General features: G+C 49.0%; 1 protein-coding gene across 1 annotated transcript; it reads left to right on the top strand.

Annotated features, from left to right (window-relative positions):
- The first annotated feature begins 345 nt into the window (after positions 1–345).
- Positions 346–19,288, top strand: snrnp200 (small nuclear ribonucleoprotein 200 (U5)). Its single transcript, XM_066714340.1, has 45 exons — positions 346–622; positions 1,205–1,368; positions 1,560–1,731; positions 1,871–2,063; positions 2,502–2,557; positions 2,746–2,844; positions 3,016–3,168; positions 3,320–3,419; positions 3,666–3,802; positions 5,903–5,986; positions 6,231–6,404; positions 6,534–6,671; positions 6,829–6,984; positions 7,329–7,499; positions 7,714–7,907; positions 8,084–8,207; positions 8,319–8,468; positions 8,674–8,784; positions 8,979–9,110; positions 9,237–9,425; positions 9,675–9,872; positions 10,144–10,296; positions 10,579–10,659; positions 10,789–10,872; positions 10,989–11,095; positions 11,323–11,441; positions 11,621–11,775; positions 11,925–12,114; positions 12,387–12,560; positions 12,704–12,864; positions 13,343–13,570; positions 13,702–13,893; positions 14,012–14,190; positions 14,358–14,509; positions 14,730–14,838; positions 15,011–15,119; positions 15,400–15,589; positions 15,709–15,873; positions 16,260–16,381; positions 16,551–16,694; positions 16,802–16,978; positions 17,186–17,346; positions 17,827–17,908; positions 18,061–18,153; positions 18,464–19,288. Exons 1-45 carry the CDS (start codon positions 578–580, stop codon positions 18,611–18,613), a joined length of 6,417 nt encoding a protein of 2,138 aa, XP_066570437.1. The 5' UTR covers positions 346–577; the 3' UTR covers positions 18,614–19,288.
- The last annotated feature ends 53 nt before the right edge of the window (positions 19,289–19,341 follow it).

Raw genomic sequence — 19,341 nt, 5'->3', positions numbered from 1 at the left:
TGCAACTGATAGATCTGACGCAGCACTATAATCCAGTCATTCAGATAATTTAGCTAATTAAACTAAATTGCATATAGCCTATAGAAAAAGATAAAACAACAAACAGGTTTAATGACTACACTTTGTACTGTGTACAAACTGGATAGAGTTTAGAGAATACATGGAGTAAACACTTTAAATCCTAGTGCAATACTCTCCAGATGCATCCATGCCATTTTTTAAAGGCAATTTAAATATCCATATAATTAAAATGTCCACCACTCTTGGTTTTCTAATGTCTATGGTTCAGACACCTCCAGACACTGGGACACTCCCCCTGCGCTGGCCAACGTGCCCCGGAAGCGGAAGTGCGGTGTCACCTCCCAACAGCGTGTGTGTTTTTGAAACGTACTGGAAACGGCACTGGAACGGATTTGGGATAGGGGGGGGGATTTAAAACACATACATTTTTCTGACTAAACTTACTTTTGTTATACTTGCAAAAGGTATAATCGGATACCGTCCTGTGCCTCTCGATCAGACCCCTTCCCGTTCGCTCTTCCAGTAGCGGTGTGAGCCGAGGCCGGCAGCGGCAGCTATGGCGGACGTAACCGCTCGCAGCCTGCAGTATGAGTACAAAGCGGTAAGTGCTTCAGACAGTGGGATCTTTACAGCTGATTATTTAAACGCTTCTTATAATGTAGCACGGACTCAATTCCTCAACTTGGCTAAATTTGAGCAAGTTTTTAACAGTAGGAAACAGTAGTAGACCCTCATGCTCTCATTTACAGTGGGAGGACTGTTCAAAGTAGCACCGAGTTGCGATTTGTTTATATTTCTGGTGTTTGTGTGTGAATATCACATGCGCCACTTACTTTGTTTTACACTTTTTCCCGAGCTTACGTGTGTTGTTGTGCATTCCCAGTACGTATTAACCTTAAACAGTCTCATCTCATCACAGTCATTTAAATATATTTAAGAACATAAGAGGTAACTAAAGAGAGGAGGCTATGGTGTTAATGCTTTGTTTTTAGTTCCAGGATAATCAGTGTTTTTTGTTTGTAAGCAGGAACAGTCTGTTACAAGTACATGACTGGGCAATTGGTTAAAAAACCCCGCAACGTTTTGTGGAAAAAAAGTGAATTTTAATATCCAGAATGCACTGCACTAACTCTGAAATATAATTTGGCCTAATTATTTCCATGTTGTTGTCTACCACACACAGAACTCCAATCTTGTACTGCAAGCCGATCGGTCCCTGATTGACCGGACACGGCGCGATGAGCCCACAGGTGAGGTACTGTCCCTGGTGGGCAAGCTTGAGGGGACCAAGATGGGGGACAAGTCCCAGAGGACCAAGCCACAGATGCTGGAGGAGAGGAGAGCCAAGTGAGTCCATGTCTGTTGTCTAAACCTGTGCTATATGTCTGATGAGTCTTATAAGAGTTTGTGGTTTCCTTTGCCCGTAAACTGCAGTAAATTACTAATGTTACAGAATCATCAACAACCATTGTAAATTGAAGAAAGGAGAGTTGAGGTTTGCTTAGTGGAATACAGTGTTCACTGACTTGTCTGTGCAGGAGGAGGAAGCGAGATGAGGACCGGCACGACATCAACAAGATGAAGGGCTTCACCCTGCTGTCCGAGGGCATCGATGAGATGGTGGGCATCGTCTACAAGCCCAAGACCAAGGAGACCAGGGAGACCTACGAGGTCCTGCTCAGCTTCATCCAGGCGGCTCTGGGAGACCAGGTGAGAAGCTGGCCTTGATCCTGTGTCCCAGTTCTAATGTCCATCTGCAGGTTCCATGCTCTTTAGTTACAGGCAGTGGATCTGACGCTGGAAATGTTGACTCTGAGGGGGTATTGACTATCCCCCTTTCCTGATTCAGCCCCGGGACATCCTGTGTGGGGCGGCAGACGAGGTGCTGGCAGTGCTGAAGAACGAGAAGATGCGCGACAAGGAGCGGCGCAAGGAGACCGAGCAGCTGCTGGGCCCCACGGACGACACGCGCTACCACGTGCTCGTCAACCTGGGCAAGAAAATCAGCGACTACGGGGGAGACAAGGAGCTCCAGAACATGGGTACGTCCCACTGTCCTAGGCCCTGATGGGCTTCTCCTGGTCTTGGAGAGCCACCGGTCTTCCGGTTTCATATTGGCTGAGCCTGTAGTAGAGTATTTACCTATTGGCTGAATTGGTCCATGTGACTGTGTCTGAGATGTATTTAAAATGTGCAGGATTGTGGCCCTAGCAGGTGCAGGGTTTGTGAAGCCCCGCTCAGAGTTGATTTCAGGTGATGTTTCATGGGGCTTTATTTCCTTTCTTTTGTTGAATTCTCTTGTGTATTTTTCCCTTCAAAGTTTAGTTAGTGTCCATCTGACATCAGTTTAGCAAGTAACATCACTGCCTTCAATTTCTAAACATAGGGGGTGTCAAGATATTAAAACTATATTGTGGGCACATCCTTATCTTCATCAGTGTTCCTTTTTTTAATGTTTTATTTTTATATATATATTTCAGATGACAACATTGACGAGACGTATGGAGTGAATGTGCAGTTTGAGTCTGAAGACGAGGTGAGTAACGGCATTGTTCAGTTCCAGTACGTGTTGGTCTGTAGTGAAGAGAATTTAGTGCCTGGGTTTGGTCAGATGAGTGCATAGGAATAAGTGTGACCCCATCTGCTTGTCATTTTAAAGCCGGTGTGACCTTGTGTGTTTGCTAGTGTTGTATTGATCGTGTGCATTTTGTGTGTGGGTTGCAGGAGGGCGACGAGGACGCGTTCGGGGAGGTCCGAGACGAGGTGTCCGATGAAGACAGCGAGGGAGTGGAGGCAGATGTCGGCAGCACGCTCACCGCCAATGTAAGTCTCGTGCTCGATCCTCTCGAGCCAACCTTTCTCCTTCGCTGACTGAGCTTCTGGGCTCTCCCCTAAGATGGTGCTGCACCCTGATATGGAGATTGGAGATGCTGAAGATGTCATTTTAAGTTGATTGTTCTTTCTGTGCTCACTCCTCCCTGCTTCCTTCTGCAGCTGGGGGCCTCCGGTGACGTCATGACGGCCAAGAAGAAGGACCTGCACCCTCGAGACATCGACGCCTTCTGGCTGCAGCGACAACTGAGCCGATTTTATGACGACGCCATCATGTCGCAAAAGAAAGCCGATGAGGTGCTGGAGATCCTGAAGGTGAGCTGCAGTTTGATGATTGGTTTTGATGGTTTTTGCTGTAGGGGCTTGAAAATTGCTTTATATATATATATATATATATATATATATATATATATATATAATGTATTATATAATCCCCCCAACTGAAATGTTCCCTGTTGTCCTGCAGACGGCCAATGACGACAGAGAGTGTGAGAACCAGCTGGTCTTGCTGTTGGGCTTCAACACCTTTGACTTCATTAAGATCCTACGTCAGCACCGGAGAATGAGTGAGTTGGGCCGGCCGTGGTCGTACAAAGGGACTGGGTGAAGAGGGAGGGAGGGAGAAGTGGGGGGTGAAAGACTGGATGTAAAGCTGGCTTGGTACAGTAGGCTGTGGTTAAATAAGTGCTAGAAGTCATTTATTAATGTTGTAAGCCTGCAGATTTGCAGTTTAAAACGAGACTTAGTTCAGTCTTCAGTGGCCTGGGTGACAGTCACGCAGCCACTCACCCAGTATTGTTATTGCTCCCCAGTCCAGTACTGTACCATGCTGGCCAGCGCCCAGAGCGAGGCGGAAAAGGAGAGGATCATCAGCAAAATGGAGGCAGACCCTGACCTCTCCAAAGTGCTGTACCAGCTCCAGGAGACCGAGAAAGAGGACATCATCCGGGTAAGAGCCCATCTGGGATTTTAATATGTCACACAGCAACTTGTACTGCAGTGTGCAAATAACTGCTTCAAACCTCTGCATTTTAGTGCCCAGTGACATACTTTCTTAAAATCTGGAAAGTCATGGAAAATGACCAAACAATTTTAAGTCATGGGAAATGGCTACACATATAAATAGTCAAACCCATTTACAACATACAATGGCACACTGTGGTCTGTGCCCGATATTATGTACACAAGGATTTCCAAGTCTTGGGAGAGTCTGTGTGAAGCACATATACGCTAAGCACAACTCCTATAACCATATAGCAACACAAAGACGCTCGGTACGTTCACAACACACAGACTTTCGTCATTCTGCACAGATTCTCATGATAATTGGTTGCGTTCTTGTACTACAAATTTACATCATTCTGATCAGAATCTGACCACTCAGCCAGTAAATTCACAGTAAATCCATGTGCGGGATTTGACTACATCACTAAAGTTAATCGCATGCACATCCAACTTATTTAGTAACTGCAGGGTACAAAAAAAAAACAATTTTAAATTAAAAAGAAATACCTTCACACTTACCACAGCTCCAATGCACAAATAAAAAGTAGTTATGTAACCCATGCTTCACAGGTTTTTAGCAAAAATGTTTTGATCTACACAAGACCGAAATGTTTTTGTGACATAAAGCTGAAATGCTGTTTTAATTGTTGTTTTCTCATTATCACACACATAGTGTTTTCGGTTTTTATTTTGAAAAAACAAACACTAAAACCGGGTGACAATCTGTGCAAAAAATGTATCAGGTTTAATAAGATGGAGTTAAAAATAGCCTACATCATTGTTTCTCAACCCAGGTCCTGACAAACCACTGTCTCTTCTAATGTTTGCTCACCTGCACTTTCAGCTCTCAGTTATTGAACAAATTAAAAGTGTCTGTTGCATTTAAATTAAGTAACCATATGTATGATATGCATATTTTTAAAATCAAGTCAATAATAATACATATTGTTCTATTCAACACATTACATTTTATTTCAAAACCATAAAGAAGTTCTACAAACGTTACTGATATACACTGTTTATCCCAAAGCTCACTTTTGCTGAGTTTCTTGTGCTGTTTGCACTGTCCTCAATGCCACAATGCTGACCAACCTCTGTATGTGAGCCAATCATATAGCGCGATATTAAACACGTGACCTCCAGCAAGCATCTATGTGAGTTCTGCACTGCAGAACAGCTTCGATGTCAGTGCTGACAAGATAATGTTTTAATATCAAACAAGCTTGTGAAGTAGTTTCATAACAAATAATTACCGATAAGAAACTGAAAATAATATTGAGTGTGTTTTAAAGTGTGTATAAATCAGTAAAATCCAAACTCCTCAAACTCAAAAATCTGGTAATTTATTGGTTAAAATCATTATTTTTTTATTAAAGAAAGAGAAAAATAATAATCAGAATCTTTCAAGTTTAAAACAAAGCAGTCGTCTAAAATACTTTTTACAGCATACAGGAATGGATTACTGTAGGCCCCTACTGAACTGACCATTTTTATATCGTAATTTTTGAGTGTATGTTTTTTATTAAATTGATTTATAGTAGTTTATATTCAAGGTAATTCAGAATTACTGCTAAAATCATTAAAATACAAACTTAATGTTTTGTATAGTTTCTACTGTAATCAACATTTATACTACATTGATAGTACAAGGTTTAATTTTGCATTTACATCTTCGTGTTCTTTTTATTAGTTGATGGTAGCTTGTTTTATGTGGGTAGACTGGATGGCTGTAATGTGGTTCTTTCCTGTTGTGTTTATCAATATCCTCATTATTTTCTGTGTGCATTTCCAACTTTCCAGCATTTTGTTGTAAACGAATAAATAATTAAGTCATGGAAAATCAGAAAATGATGTACAATTCATGGGGAAAAAATCTGATTTGCGTGGGAACCCTGGTGGGTTCAGACTTTGTACGTCACGTGTAATGTGCAGTGTTAAGAACAGAGTAGTCGAGAGTCGTCTGGCTCCCACACTCGTCTCTGGCAGTGCTGTTGTTTGAGTGTGTGTGTGTCTGAGGTGGGCCTGTCCTCATGTCTCTCTACAGGAGGAGCGATCGCGCAGAGAGAGAGTCCGGAAGTCCCGGGTGGATAACGACCTGGAAGCCATGGACCTGGACCAGCAGGGAGAGGTGAGGCTGAGCTACATTGTCAAGAATCACATTGCTCTTCACCTTTTTGGTCTTGTATAATGTTTTTTTTTAAACAAATGTTACCAAGGGAGTTAAACCACTGAAGCTAGGGCATATTGTTTAACATTTATTATAAACTTGTATATTTTAGCTGAAACAGCCTTGTGTGCAGTTTTTTTTTTTAATCAATAATATATAAATAACTCCAGTGTTAAACACCATGCTGTTCCCTGCCCCCACCCAGACTCTGGCCCCCAGGCAAATGCTGGACCTAGAGGACCTGGCCTTCACCCAGGGCAGCCACTTCATGGCCAACAAGCGCTGCCAGCTCCCCGACGGCTCCTTCAGGAAGCAGCGCAAGGGCTACGAGGAGGTGCATGTCCCCGCGCTGAAACCCAAGCCCTTCGGCGACGATGAGGTACATTGTCTCCAGCCCTGGTCTTGAAGAGGCTCACTCATCCTCGCCACTCTCCTAGACCACAGATTCGACTTGCTTTGAGATTGTCTGGGAGGTGTTTCTCACTGTCATTATTTATTTAATCCACAGGTCCTGATGCCCATCGAGAAGCTGCCCAAATATGCCCAGGCCGGCTTCGAGGGCTTCAAGACTCTGAACAGGATCCAGAGCAAGCTCTTCAAGTCTGCCATGGACACTGACGAGAACCTGCTGGTCTGCGCTCCCACCGTGAGTCAAAGGCACCCGGCTCCACTCCCAACTCCTCTTCCTTCAATACTGTCAATCCCCTGCAGCCGAAGTCTATGTGTCTGCTTCCACCATCCATCTCAGAGTTCCTAAATAAGTTCAAGCTAAAAATGTAACAAATGTCTCTTCTCTTCACCAGGGCGCCGGAAAGACCAACGTGGCTCTGATGGCTATGCTGAGGGAGATCGGCAAGCACATCAACCTGGACGGCACCATCAACGTGGACGAGTTCAAGATCATCTACGTGGCGCCCATGAGGTCTCTGGTGCAGGAGATGGTGGGAAGCTTTGGCAAGGTGTGTCTGGGGGTTGGGTGGCAGCTGGTGCTCGTGCAGCTGTGCCAGTGTCGTCTGCACCTCTTTATTTAATTTGCAGTTCCTTACCTTACCTTGGTCCTGATGGCTTAAGAACTTCCATCGGATACATAACTCTTGCTTTGGCCCCAAAATGTCCTCCCAGTGCCAGGCTTCGTACTTGAATTCATGTATACATCGACTCACGCTTCATATATATACTGACACTCTAATGCTCATCTTTTGGAAAGGGCGCTGTATAAAATAGTTTAATTGGTTAATTAGCAAATGTGCCGTGTTCATGTGAAGCCTGTCCTAATGCTCTGTCCCCCACCCGTGGTGTCCAGCGCCTGGCCAGCTACGGCATCACCGTGGCCGAATTGACCGGGGATCACCAGCTGTGCAAAGAGGAGATCAACGCCACCCAGATCATCGTGTGCACGCCCGAGAAATGGGACATCATCACGAGGAAGGGAGGGGAGCGCACCTACACCCAGCTTGTGCGCCTCATCATCATCGTAAGTCGGCGCGGTGACGTGGTTGTGGCTCGACGCTGTCCTTTTCTGCTGCTCCTGTGTGAAAGGAGGGATTTGGTGACTTCATTCACTGTGCTGCTCTTGCGATTCTGTCCTGAAGTGTGTTACTCTCCTGCTGCTCTGTGGAACTCTCCCCTGCGTCTCCTGACCCTCTCTGCCTACATCCCTCTGGTTTTAACCTCCCTCCCTTTCCCAGGACGAGATCCACCTCCTCCATGACGACCGAGGGCCGGTGCTAGAGTCGCTGGTGGCCAGAACCATCCGCAACATCGAGATGACCCAGGAGGACGTGAGGCTGATCGGCCTGAGTGCCACGCTTCCCAACTACGAGGATGTGGCCACCTTCCTCAGGGTCGACACCGCCAAGGGGCTCTTCTACTTCGACAACAGGTGGGGCAGAATGTCTGGAACCCAGTATGATGCACGCGTGTTCCACACAGAGGCTTCAATAATTGGGATCATGTATATTGTCAAGCATGTTTTATCGTATGTGTGTCACACTGGGTTCTTAAGGGTTAATCTACTGAAGACACACTCGGCAGTAAGCTTTCTCCTCCCTCCCCCAGTTTCCGCCCCGTGCCGCTGGAGCAGACCTACGTGGGCATCACGGAGAAGAAAGCCATCAAGAGGTTCCAAATCATGAATGAGATCGTGTACGAGAAGATCATGGAGCATGCTGGGAAAAACCAGGTGAGGCCCTCCTCACGCTGAAGTGAACTGGAGGCTTTGTGGGAAACATTAAACATGCTGCAAGTGTAAATGATGCCCGATTTAGTGTTAATGAAGACCTTTCCTCTGCAGGTGCTGGTGTTCGTGCACTCCCGCAAGGAGACTGGCAAGACGGCCCGTGCCATCAGGGACATGTGCCTGGAGAAGGACACGCTGGGGCTGTTCCTCAGAGAGGGATCCGCCTCCACCGAGGTTCTGAGGACTGAGGCCGAGCAGTGCAAGGTGAGGCATGATACCATAAAACACTTTTAGTGAGACCCCACACCTCAGCTGCACAGGAATGTCCGAAACGAGACCTTGAATAAGAAGCAGTGGTGCTCAAATGTACTGGACCCCCTTCACAGCTACCACCCGTTCACGTGTCGCATCCGGTTTAGCAATTGGGGTTGAGCTTCTCCTCTAACGCGCTCCCGTTTGTCCCTCCCAGAACCTGGAGCTGAAGGACCTGCTGCCCTACGGCTTTGCCATCCACCACGCCGGCATGACCAGAGTGGACAGGACACTGGTGGAGGATCTGTTTGCTGACCGACACATCCAGGTGAGCCCACCTCCTCTGGCACTGCTACTGTTGCAACTGAGCCAGAGCCTTGACACAGCCAGTGTGCAATGCAGGACTTGTATCATCGCAGATTGAGGCTTGTTCGGGTGGTGCTCTGTGTTTTTATTTTGTTATATTTATAAATAATTCTTTATTCTGGATGACTGTGGCTCACCGTCCATTCCTGTCCCTAGGTGCTCGTGTCGACTGCCACTCTGGCCTGGGGTGTTAACCTGCCGGCGCACACGGTCATTATCAAGGGCACACAGGTGTACAGCCCGGAGAAGGGCCGCTGGACTGAGCTGGGGGCTCTTGACATCCTCCAGGTAACGCACTTCTTTCATTCATTCAGATCTTCTTTACTCTTCCTCTTTCAGGGTTCATGTTTTTTTTCTGGTCTTCATGCCATGCAAGATCTTCAGTATCTCACTCTGCACTTCTTTCCTCTGCAGATGCTGGGCAGAGCTGGGCGCCCGCAGTACGACACCAAGGGCGAGGGCATCCTCATCACATCCCACGGGGAGCTGCAGTACTACCTGTCCCTGCTCAACCAGCAGCTGCCCATCGAAAGCCAGATGGTGGCCAAGCTGCCCGACATGCTCAACGCTGAGATCGTGCTGGGCAACGTGCAGAACGCCAAGGTACCTGGGTCTGCCCCACCCCTTCTCTCTTTGTCTTCCCCCGAGGGCAGTATCCCCACACAGAGCTGCAGTGCTGATGATGCTGGTTTTCTCTCTGGTTGCTGTTTACAGTTCAAGAGTGGAGACGTGCCTGTCCACTAGAAAATAGACCTTTTATTAATGTGAAATTCTTTCCATAGTCGAATTAGAAAAATTTGTATTAAAAGAATCTTTAATTCAACCCTTCTTCCCCTCTCTCTCCCCTGCTAGGATGCAGTGAACTGGCTGGGCTACACCTACCTGTACATCCGCATGCTGAGGAACCCCACGCTCTATGGGGTGTCTCATGACGAGAAGGGCTCTGACCCGCTGCTGGAGCACCGCCGCCTGGACCTGGTGCACACCGCTGCCCTCGTCCTCGACAAGAACAACCTGGTCAAGTACGACAAGAGGACTGGCAGCTTCCAGGTATTGCCACCGGGGCGGCGAGGTAGAGCAGGGGAGGGAGGATAGGGCACAAGCAGTGATCTCGCTTAGCTGTAGAATTCGCCTGGTTTATTAAGGGATTCACTGATACGTTGAGGTGCAGTGCAAGGGTATATCTGAATTACTGTGACCTACCCATGGTTTTTGACCTCCCTGGGAAATAAATTATTCAGGCTTCCCAAGTTTCTCTTTGAGAGTGAATAGTGTCTGAAGAGTAGAGGGGTGACTCTATTGCTTGTGTTGACCGCTACAGGTGACCGACCTGGGCCGCATCGCCAGCCACTTCTACATCACCCACGACTCCATCCAGACCTACAACCAGTTGCTGAAGCCCACACTCAGCGAGATCGAGCTCTTCCGCGTCTTCTCCCTGTCCTCCGAGTTCCGCAACATCACCGTGCGTGAGGTGAGTCTTCATCATCGTCAGTTGACTATTGGCTGCAGTTGTTTAGAGAGGCCTGTTAGAAGAAGGTCTTTTGGACTATGTTTAGAACCACTGGTTTTATTATTTTTATTTAAGTAAAAATTTCCATGATTGCAAATCCAGGGCTCCTGAACATGAGTTCAGATTGGTCATCTGACAAAATTGGTCCCTCCGATAACCTCGCCTTGAAGGCTGAGCTGGCCTGCTTCCACCAGCATGTATTTGCTCATCTCTGGATTTTTATTCCATTCTTTTAACCAACAGGAGGAGAAACTGGAGCTGCAGAAGCTTCTGGAAAGAGTCCCCATCCCGGTGAAGGAGAGCATCGAGGAGCCCAGTGCAAAGGTACACGACCCCCACACTCTCACTGCCCCTACATTCCTGCCAAACCGTAGCTTCTAGCTTTCAGTCCTACACCCACGGCCCTGTAGTGGCTTGGTGTAAACTTTTCTCTCTCTTTCTGTGTCCCTGCAGATCAATGTGCTGCTGCAGGCCTACATCTCTCAGCTGAAGCTGGAAGGCTTTGCTCTCATGGCAGACATGGTGTATGTCACACAGGTGAGGCAGCAGAGGGGTGTGTGTCTGTGTGTGTGTTTTTTTTTTCTGATTTAGCTAGATGGTAAGGTATGATTTCAGAGTTTAATATTCCTCTCATTTTCTCTCCGTGCCCGCAGTCTGCTGGCCGTCTGATGCGAGCGATATTCGAGATCGTGCTGAACCGCGGCTGGGCCCAGCTCACCGACAAGACGGTCAATCTCTGCAAGATGATTGACAAGAGAATGTGAGTTTTCCCTGCGGCTCCTTCAGGCCTGATGTTCACAGGGCAACATGATCGGCGAAAAATCCCCGCCCTCTAACAAAACCCCTGAAACTAATAAGAAAACCAAACCATTTCCTCTAGAAGTGTTGAAAAGTAAACTCATCATGTTTAAGGAGAGCCCCAAACCTCTTACCAAATATCCACACACTGCAGACAGTAACCGGTCTGTCCCCCGCTCTCCTCCCCAGGTGGCAGTCGATGTCTCCCCTGCGCCAGTTCAGGAAGCTGCCCGAAGAAGTAATCAAGAAGATAGAGAAGAAGAACTTCCCATTTGAGCGGCTCTACGACCTCAACCACAATGAAATAGGTGAGCAGGATGTTGCTGTGGGCTTTTACTTTGGGTCTTTGAGACATTGCACACTTGCAGGTTGCTTCTGTTGCTGCTCCAATTCATTTACACTGGGGTTTGGATTAAACTGAAGAAAACCATTCACCTGAAGTTCGCCAGACTAATGTGACCCCCTCACCCCTACTGCGTTTCCCCAGGAGAGCTGATTCGGATGCCAAAAATGGGCAAGACCATCCACAAGTACGTGCACCAGTTCCCCAAGCTGGATCTCTCGGTGCACCTGCAGCCCATCACCCGGTCCACTCTGAAGGTGGAGCTCACCATCACTCCGGACTTCCAGTGGGACGACAAGGTACGTCTCTCACTGTTGTGCTTTTTCCGAGTTCTTCTATGCCCTGTTCGTGTGTTTCATTCACGCTCAACAAGGAACTGCTGAGAGACTAGAACTTGTGGATTTATCTCATCGGTCATCTCTCTTTCCCTCCCTCCCTCCTCCCGCAGGTGCACGGCTCGTCAGAGGCGTTCTGGATCATGGTGGAAGACGTGGACAGCGAGGTCATCCTGCACCATGAGTACTTCCTGCTGAAGGCCAAGTATGCCCAGGACGAGCATCTGGTCACCTTCTTCGTGCCTGTGTTCGAGCCGCTGCCCCCGCAGTACTTCATCCGCGTCACGTCCGACCGCTGGCTGTGTGAGTGGATCGGCGCCACCCTGTTACACCGATCAGTCGACAGTGCAGTAAACCACAGTATAGTGAATCGCACTGCACTATTGGCTTATTAAGCTTCCATCTGAGCTGCTTCACATTTACTTTGATCACTGTGTTCAGGTCTCACACTGCTCCCCTGGTATGATTGAGACTCGTCTGGTCTGATGGATGAGACTTGTAAACCAGGATCTAGGTTATATCTTTTTATTTTTTATTTTATAAATGATTGATTGATCTCTCCCTGTGCGCCGCAGCCTGTGAGACCCAGCTCCCGGTGTCGTTCCGGCACTTGATCCTGCCGGAGAAGTACCCACCCCCCACAGAGTTGCTGGATCTGCAGCCCCTCCCCGTCTCAGCCCTGAGGAACAGCGCCTTCGAGAGCCTCTACCAGGACAAATTCCCCTTCTTCAACCCCATCCAGACCCAGGGTGAGTAGTTCTTGGGGTATCAAAATTATGCAAATTAGGGAGGAATCATCCAGTCTTCTGATTCACAGACCAGTCTAACCCAACGTGCATTCTCCCCCTCTCTCTCGCCCCCTGTGCAATGTTGGCTGCCATCTCCTCCCCAGTCTTCAATGCCGTGTACAATAGTGATGACAACGTGTTCGTGGGCGCGCCGACAGGCAGCGGGAAGACCATCTGCGCCGAGTTTGCCATCCTGAGGATGCTGCTACAGAACGCAGAGGGCCGCTGTGTCTACATCACGCCCATGGAGGCGCTGGCAGAGCAGGTATGGCAGCAGTAGAGCCCACCCCCCAGCGCCCCCTCTCCCTGGAGGAGCACAGGAGCCTTTTCATCTCCTCCTGAGCCAGCCTAGTGACCGTCTAGCTTGCATACAGTGCGAGTGTCACACACGGCTGTGATGTTGGAGCCCCAGCTTTGCAGTGTGTTCAAGGCATCCTGGATGTGGAAACCGATCAATGGTTGAGCCGTTTATCAGTGTGTGTGCAGGTCTCTGCAGCTCTTCTATCAGGCAGAAAATGCTAACTATGCTAATCACTAATGTTCCTCTTACTGCCCCGTGTCTCTTCATTAATGTTCCTGTATGTAGCAGTAGGCTTGTGTGGCAGTTTAAAAGAGACCTGTGAGAACAACCACACTGTGGCCCTTTGACAGATCACAGCTGAGGACCCCTGTGTTCGAAGATCAGAAACCCCGTTTGACATTGGCCCTTCTTGACCAAACCTTGCTCCTCTCCCCTCCCCCAGGTGTTTGCCGACTGGTACGAGAAATTCCAAGACCACCTGAACAAGAAGGTGGTGCTGCTAACGGGCGAGACCAGCACGGACCTCAAGCTGCTGGGCAAGGGTGACATCATCATCAGCACCCCTGAGAAGTGGGACATCCTGTCCCGCCGGTGGAAGCAGCGCAAGAACGTGCAGAACGTCAGCCTGTTCATCATTGACGAGACGCACCTCATTGGCGGCGAGAATGGGGTGGGTGTGCACTTTCCTTTTGGAGTTTATTCTCAGTTGTGCATTCATGTAAAGACACTCAACCAAACATCTGCCCACCTCTGTGCCTGAGTATTTATCAGTGCCATTCTCTCCCCCCTGTTGTCTTGCAGCCGGTCCTGGAGGTGATCTGTTCCAGGATGCGCTACATCTCCTCCCAGATCGAGCGGCCAATCCGCATCGTCGCTCTCAGCTCCTCCCTGTCCAACGCCAAGGATGTCGCCCATTGGCTGGGCTGCAGCACCACGGCGACGTTCAACTTCCACCCCAACGTGCGCCCCGTCCCGCTGGAGCTGCACATTCAGGTACAGTGTGTGTGTGTGTGTGTGTGTGTGTGGCCTGCACTGTAGTGCGTCTTTGTCTGATGATTTTCAGTGTAGTTGGAAGTGCTTTGGTGCGAACGATCTCTGTTCTTCTCTGCAGGGCTTCAATGTGAGCCACACGCAGACCCGGCTGCTGTCCATGGCCAAGCCTGTGTACCACGCCATCATGAAGCACTCGCCCAACAAGCCCGCCCTCGTGTTCGTGCCGTCCCGCAAGCAGACACGCCTCACCGCCATCGACATCCTCACCTTCTGCGCCGCCGACGTCCTGCCACAGAGGTGATGCATGCTTCCAGGGTGGGGCGGGGGTTTCATTTTATTGTTGGATCTTAGGATCTGAATATACTACCTCCTTGGGGGCACGTTCTCCTCCATTCTGCTCCTACCCTGAGTCAGTGTCACTGTAACGAGGCTCAATCTGGCTCCTTCCCTCTCTCCGCCCTCAGGTTCCTGCACTGCACGGAGAAGGACCTGGCCCCCTACCTGGAGAAGCTGAACGACGCCACCCTGAAGGAGACCCTGACCAACGGGGTGGGCTACCTGCACGAGGGCCTGACCCCAACCGAGCGCAGGATCGTGGAGCAGCTCTTCAACTCCGGTGAGCGAATTGGGCCTTGCTGAAGAGTTATACATTTCTACTGGCGAATGATCTAGCATGTGTTTTGAATTCTTTATTCTAGTTCTATTTTCTACTCCATTTTCCCTCGGCAGTGGCTTCCATATGTGCTGGTGTGTAAATGGGTAGGCAGCAGGGGGCATTGAAGATGTGTGCATAATCTTCTTCTAACCTGTGTTCTGTCTGTCCATCTGTCTCGCAGGTGCCGTGCAGGTGGTTGTGGCATCCCGCTCCCTGTGCTGGGGCACCAGCATCTCCTCCCACCTGGTGATCGTCATGGACACCCAGTATTACAACGGCAAGATCCATGCGTGAGTGTCCCGCAGTGTTTTTGTTCTTTAACAATGTCTCTTTATTGCTGGTTGTGTGTGATCTGCCTCCCCTGGTAGTTTACAGGGCACTCTGACAAGAAGTCTTGGTCTCAGGGACTCAGAGGTTTGTCTCTCTAGGTGTGTCATTGTATTCTTCCTCTCTCTCTCTCAGGTACGTTGATTACCCCATATACGACGTGCTGCAGATGGTGGGCCGTGCAAACCGCCCCCTGCAGGATGATGAGGGGCGTTGCGTCATCATGTGCCAGGGCTCCAAGAAGGTGAGACACGAGAGTCCGTGCAGTAACGACCATCCTCTGGTGCTGTCCGCAGTCACTGCATGGGGGGGGGGGCTGGTTTACAAAGGTGCGAGGTGCATTGGGAATGAATAGAACAGTAGTAAAAGCTCAATATGAACCCTCCAGGACCAGGAAAGATCAGCACACAGTTAGAGGGGAGTTTTGTTGTTTTCTGTTGGTGGTGGATGGATGTCTTCAGCCTCACGCTCGGTGTTTGGAAACGTTAGTCCTCTAAAGTGTCCTCTCCCGTTTTTCCGTGCAGGATTTCTTCAAGAAGTTCCTGTACGAGCCGCTCCCCGTGGAGTCCCATCTGGACCACTGCATGCACGACCACTTCAACGCCGAGATAGTCACCAAGACGGTGGAGAACAAGCAGGACGCCGTGGACTACCTCACCTGGACCTTCCTGTACCGCCGCATGACCCAGAACCCCAACTACTACAACCTGCAGGGTGAGTCCCAGCATCCGGCACTGAGCATTCGCTCCTGCTGCGTCGCTGTGCAGTCTACCATTCGCGTTCAACTTAAACAAAATACAGTGCCGTGTGTGACTTTGACTCTTCCCTCACAGGCATGTCTCACAGGCACTTATCCGACCATCTGTCCGAGCTGGTGGAGCACACGCTCACCGACCTGGAGCAGTCCAAGTGCATCAGCATTGAGGATGAGATGGACGTGGCGCCCCTCAACCTGGGCATGATCGCAGCCTACTACTACATCAACTACACCACCATCGGTATGCACTCGTCAAAACACACTCACACGTCTCCTGGGCCTGGTTTTAACAGCACTGCTGCACAATTCAGTGCACACTTTGCTCAAAGCATTTATATTTGTACATAATAGTGGTTTTGGAAAGAGATGCACAGGTTTTGTGAACAATTAAATATTCTATTATTTGTTCGTTTTTGTCCGTTTTTATGGTTATTTAAGCAGTTCAATTTGGAGGTGAATGTGGAGCCAAGTTTAGATGCTGCGGTGCCTCGAGTCACATGCAAATTTCAGCAAAACTACCTATTGTCCTTTATCTCGCTGCTGCCGTCATGAGATGGACGTGTTTTGCGAAGGAGGCCTCTCTCCCTGGTATTGAAATTCTGCGGTTTTGTTCCCCCCTCCCTGCAGAGCTGTTCAGCATGTCTCTCAACGCCAAGACCAAGATCCGTGGGCTGATCGAGATCATCTCCAACGCTGCCGAGTACAAAAACATTCCCATCAGGCACCACGAGGACACCCTGCTGCGCCAGGTAAGGAGTGGAAGTCCAAATATTATATTCACGGAATTCAGTGGCTTGTTTCATTATGTATTTATTTCACCCGTTTACACTGGGCAAATTCCCTATTTTCTCAAATGTTCCAGTGACGTGCAGTGTAAGCTAAACATCTGCTAATTTGCTATCATCCTGGCTTTCACAGCTGGCCCAGAAGGTGCCCCACAAGCTGAACAACCCCAAATTCAACGACCCGCACGTGAAGACCAACCTACTGCTGCAGGCGCACCTCTCTCGCATGCAGCTGAGCGCCGAGTTGCAGTCCGACACCGAGGAGATCCTCAGCAAGGTGGGCCTCTCCTCGCACTCCTGCTCTGCTCCGCTGTACTTCCCCTTCTGTGTTGTTTGCCCAGCCCTGTCCGGTGTCATAACCGCGCCCCTGGTTGTCCTCCGCAGGCCATCCGTCTGATCCAGGCCTGTGTGGATGTGCTGTCCAGTAACGGCTGGCTGAGCCCCGCGCTGGCCGCCATGGAGCTCGCGCAGATGGTGACGCAGGCCATGTGGTCCAAGGACTCCTACCTTAAACAGCTGCCCTACTTCACCTCTGAGCACATCAAGCGCTGCACCGACAAGGTGAGGACCCCCCCGCCTTTCTCTCCGCCTCCTCTGCTGTCTGTCCTCTGTTTTCTCTGATCAGCACAAGAAGCATTTATAAACCCATTCAATTCAAGAACTTCTGGCACGGCGCCTTCAGTGTAATGCTTCAGATCTTGAGCTCTCGCCGCAGAATGGGAGGCGTCTAATGAATGCATCCCTCTACCTCCCTTCCTGTTCTCTCAGGGTGTGGAGAGCATCTTTGACATCATGGAGATGGAGGACGATGAGCGCAGTGGGCTGCTGCAGCTGTCTGACCAGCAGATAGCCGATGTGGCGCGCTTCTGCAACCGCTACCCCAACATCGAGCTGTCCTACGAGGTGGCCGAGAAGGACGACGTCAAGAGGTGCTTGTTGTGCCGTGGACTTCTTTTCTCCGTTACACCGAAGAGACTCCCAGCCTTCTTATAAACTTCATGAACCTGTTCATTAGGGATACTGGAATAGTTTTAGTTAGATTTAGTTTTTTTAATACTATTTTGAAAAATATTTGCTAAATAGCATTTCAGTTGTTAATTAAGGTTACGTTTTGGTCTGGGCTAGGGTTAGATGTGTGCACCATAAGTGTAGGCTTTCAATAAGGTTAGGGTAACTTTTCTATTGACTTGACTGAATTGGGTGTAGATTTGTTTGGGTGTTGGCCAGGATTAGGGTTCGGGCTGCTGTTTTGGCCCAAAGTGGGGATATTTAAGCTATCAACGTAATGGTTGATGACAGTTCCTGGCATTTCCTTTGAACATGGCAGTGCGGTGAGAGTGAGCTTGTTGTAGCCCCTTATGGCACCGACTGTCTGACCCGGCGATATTCTCTGTCTGTTGTCTCTGCAGTGGCGGTCCAGTGGTGGTTCTGGTGCAGCTGGAGAGAGAGGAGGAGGTGACCGGGCCTGTCATTGCTCCACTCTTCCCACAGGTAAGAACCACTCCAGTTCCATTATGAGCATTGCGTCCTGCTTCTGCTCCAGTTACAGTGTGGCTGTCTGGAGTCTCGGCACAGCCCAGTTTCTCTCTCCTGTCCTGGTGAACAGCTGCCTGAATCCCTGTGCCGTGTCTCGTCTGTTTCAGAAACGCGAGGAGGGCTGGTGGGTGGTGATCGGAGACCCCAAGTCCAACAGCCTGATCTCCATCAAGAGGCTGACGCTGCAGCAGAAGGCCAAGGTGGGTGGGGCTGCCTGGGGGCATTATTTGTCCTCCATCGCCTTCTGAATTGAAATGTATATAATGGTGGTGTTGACCCTTTATTGTATTCTATCTGTGGCACATTTTGTCCTGGAGTGAATTGCTTGCCACAGTAGCAAGTCTTTCAGCTGGTCAAATGCAGAAAACCGGTCCTGGCAGTCAGTGCCCTGCTATGATGCACAAGAAACCTCCCCTCCTCCAGCCCACAGTGCCCTGTAATCGCCCCGTACTGTCAGACTGCATTCTGACGATGTCTCGTGGGCTTCGGCCCCTGCGTTGTCTTCTGCAGGTCAAGCTGGACTTCGTGGCTCCGGCCCTGGGAATCCACAACTACACCCTGTACTTCATGAGCGACGCCTACATGGGCTGTGACCAGGAGTACAAGTTCAGTGTGGATGTGAAGGAGGCGGACAGCGAGGGGGACAGCGACTCTGACTAAAAGGAGGCAGTGGACCCTCTGAGCAACATCGTTCTGTATTTTTATTTGTTTTTGTATTTTAAGTTGGCACAGATGCAAGGAGGGAGATTTTGTTTGTCCTTGTCTTGACAATGCTCTGTTGTTTACCAGATTATCCTCTGTAGAGATGTTAAGAATAAAATCTCATTGCTACTTCTTGGAACACCCATTGTTTTCAGCAAGAGAGCTTCAGTTCCCATCAGTAGAGCAGTAAGGATGTAAGGACAAATTACCAACCAGACTGATTCAATTAAAATGTTTTTGTATTACGTGAAGAGGGACCCTTTTATTTCATGGTGATAATTTAGGGTTTTCCCCTGTCCTTTTCTGTATCAGATGTCATTTATGCCGTTTTTAAATAGGGAAGTATCCTCTAGCACTGTAAACGGACTCTCTCCGATTGTGGTTTTACCAAATGGCGAGCCCTGTGACTCATCTGTGTTTGACAGACTGTAGGGCTGTTTGTACTGCAGTGAAGAGCTCTATCCTCTGTATTTTTATATCCTCATGAAGAGAATGGGTGGAGACGTAGCTGATGAAAGCGATTTTGAAATTAAAGTTTTTGTACAGGCTTTTTTTTTTTTCCTTTGGTGTGAAGAGTCTTCCGGGCTTGATTGCGTCACTGTGTTGTCAACCCCAATAAAGGCTTTGAGCACAGCGCGGTCTCTGCTTCTGCTTTTACTCAACCACACACAGACCATCATCACACT

This window comes from Amia ocellicauda, chromosome 9 (assembly GCF_036373705.1).
Source record: "Amia ocellicauda isolate fAmiCal2 chromosome 9, fAmiCal2.hap1, whole genome shotgun sequence".
Classification (NCBI taxonomy): domain Eukaryota; kingdom Metazoa; phylum Chordata; class Actinopteri; order Amiiformes; family Amiidae; genus Amia; species Amia ocellicauda.
This window is presented reverse-complemented; position numbering and strand designations above follow the sequence as displayed.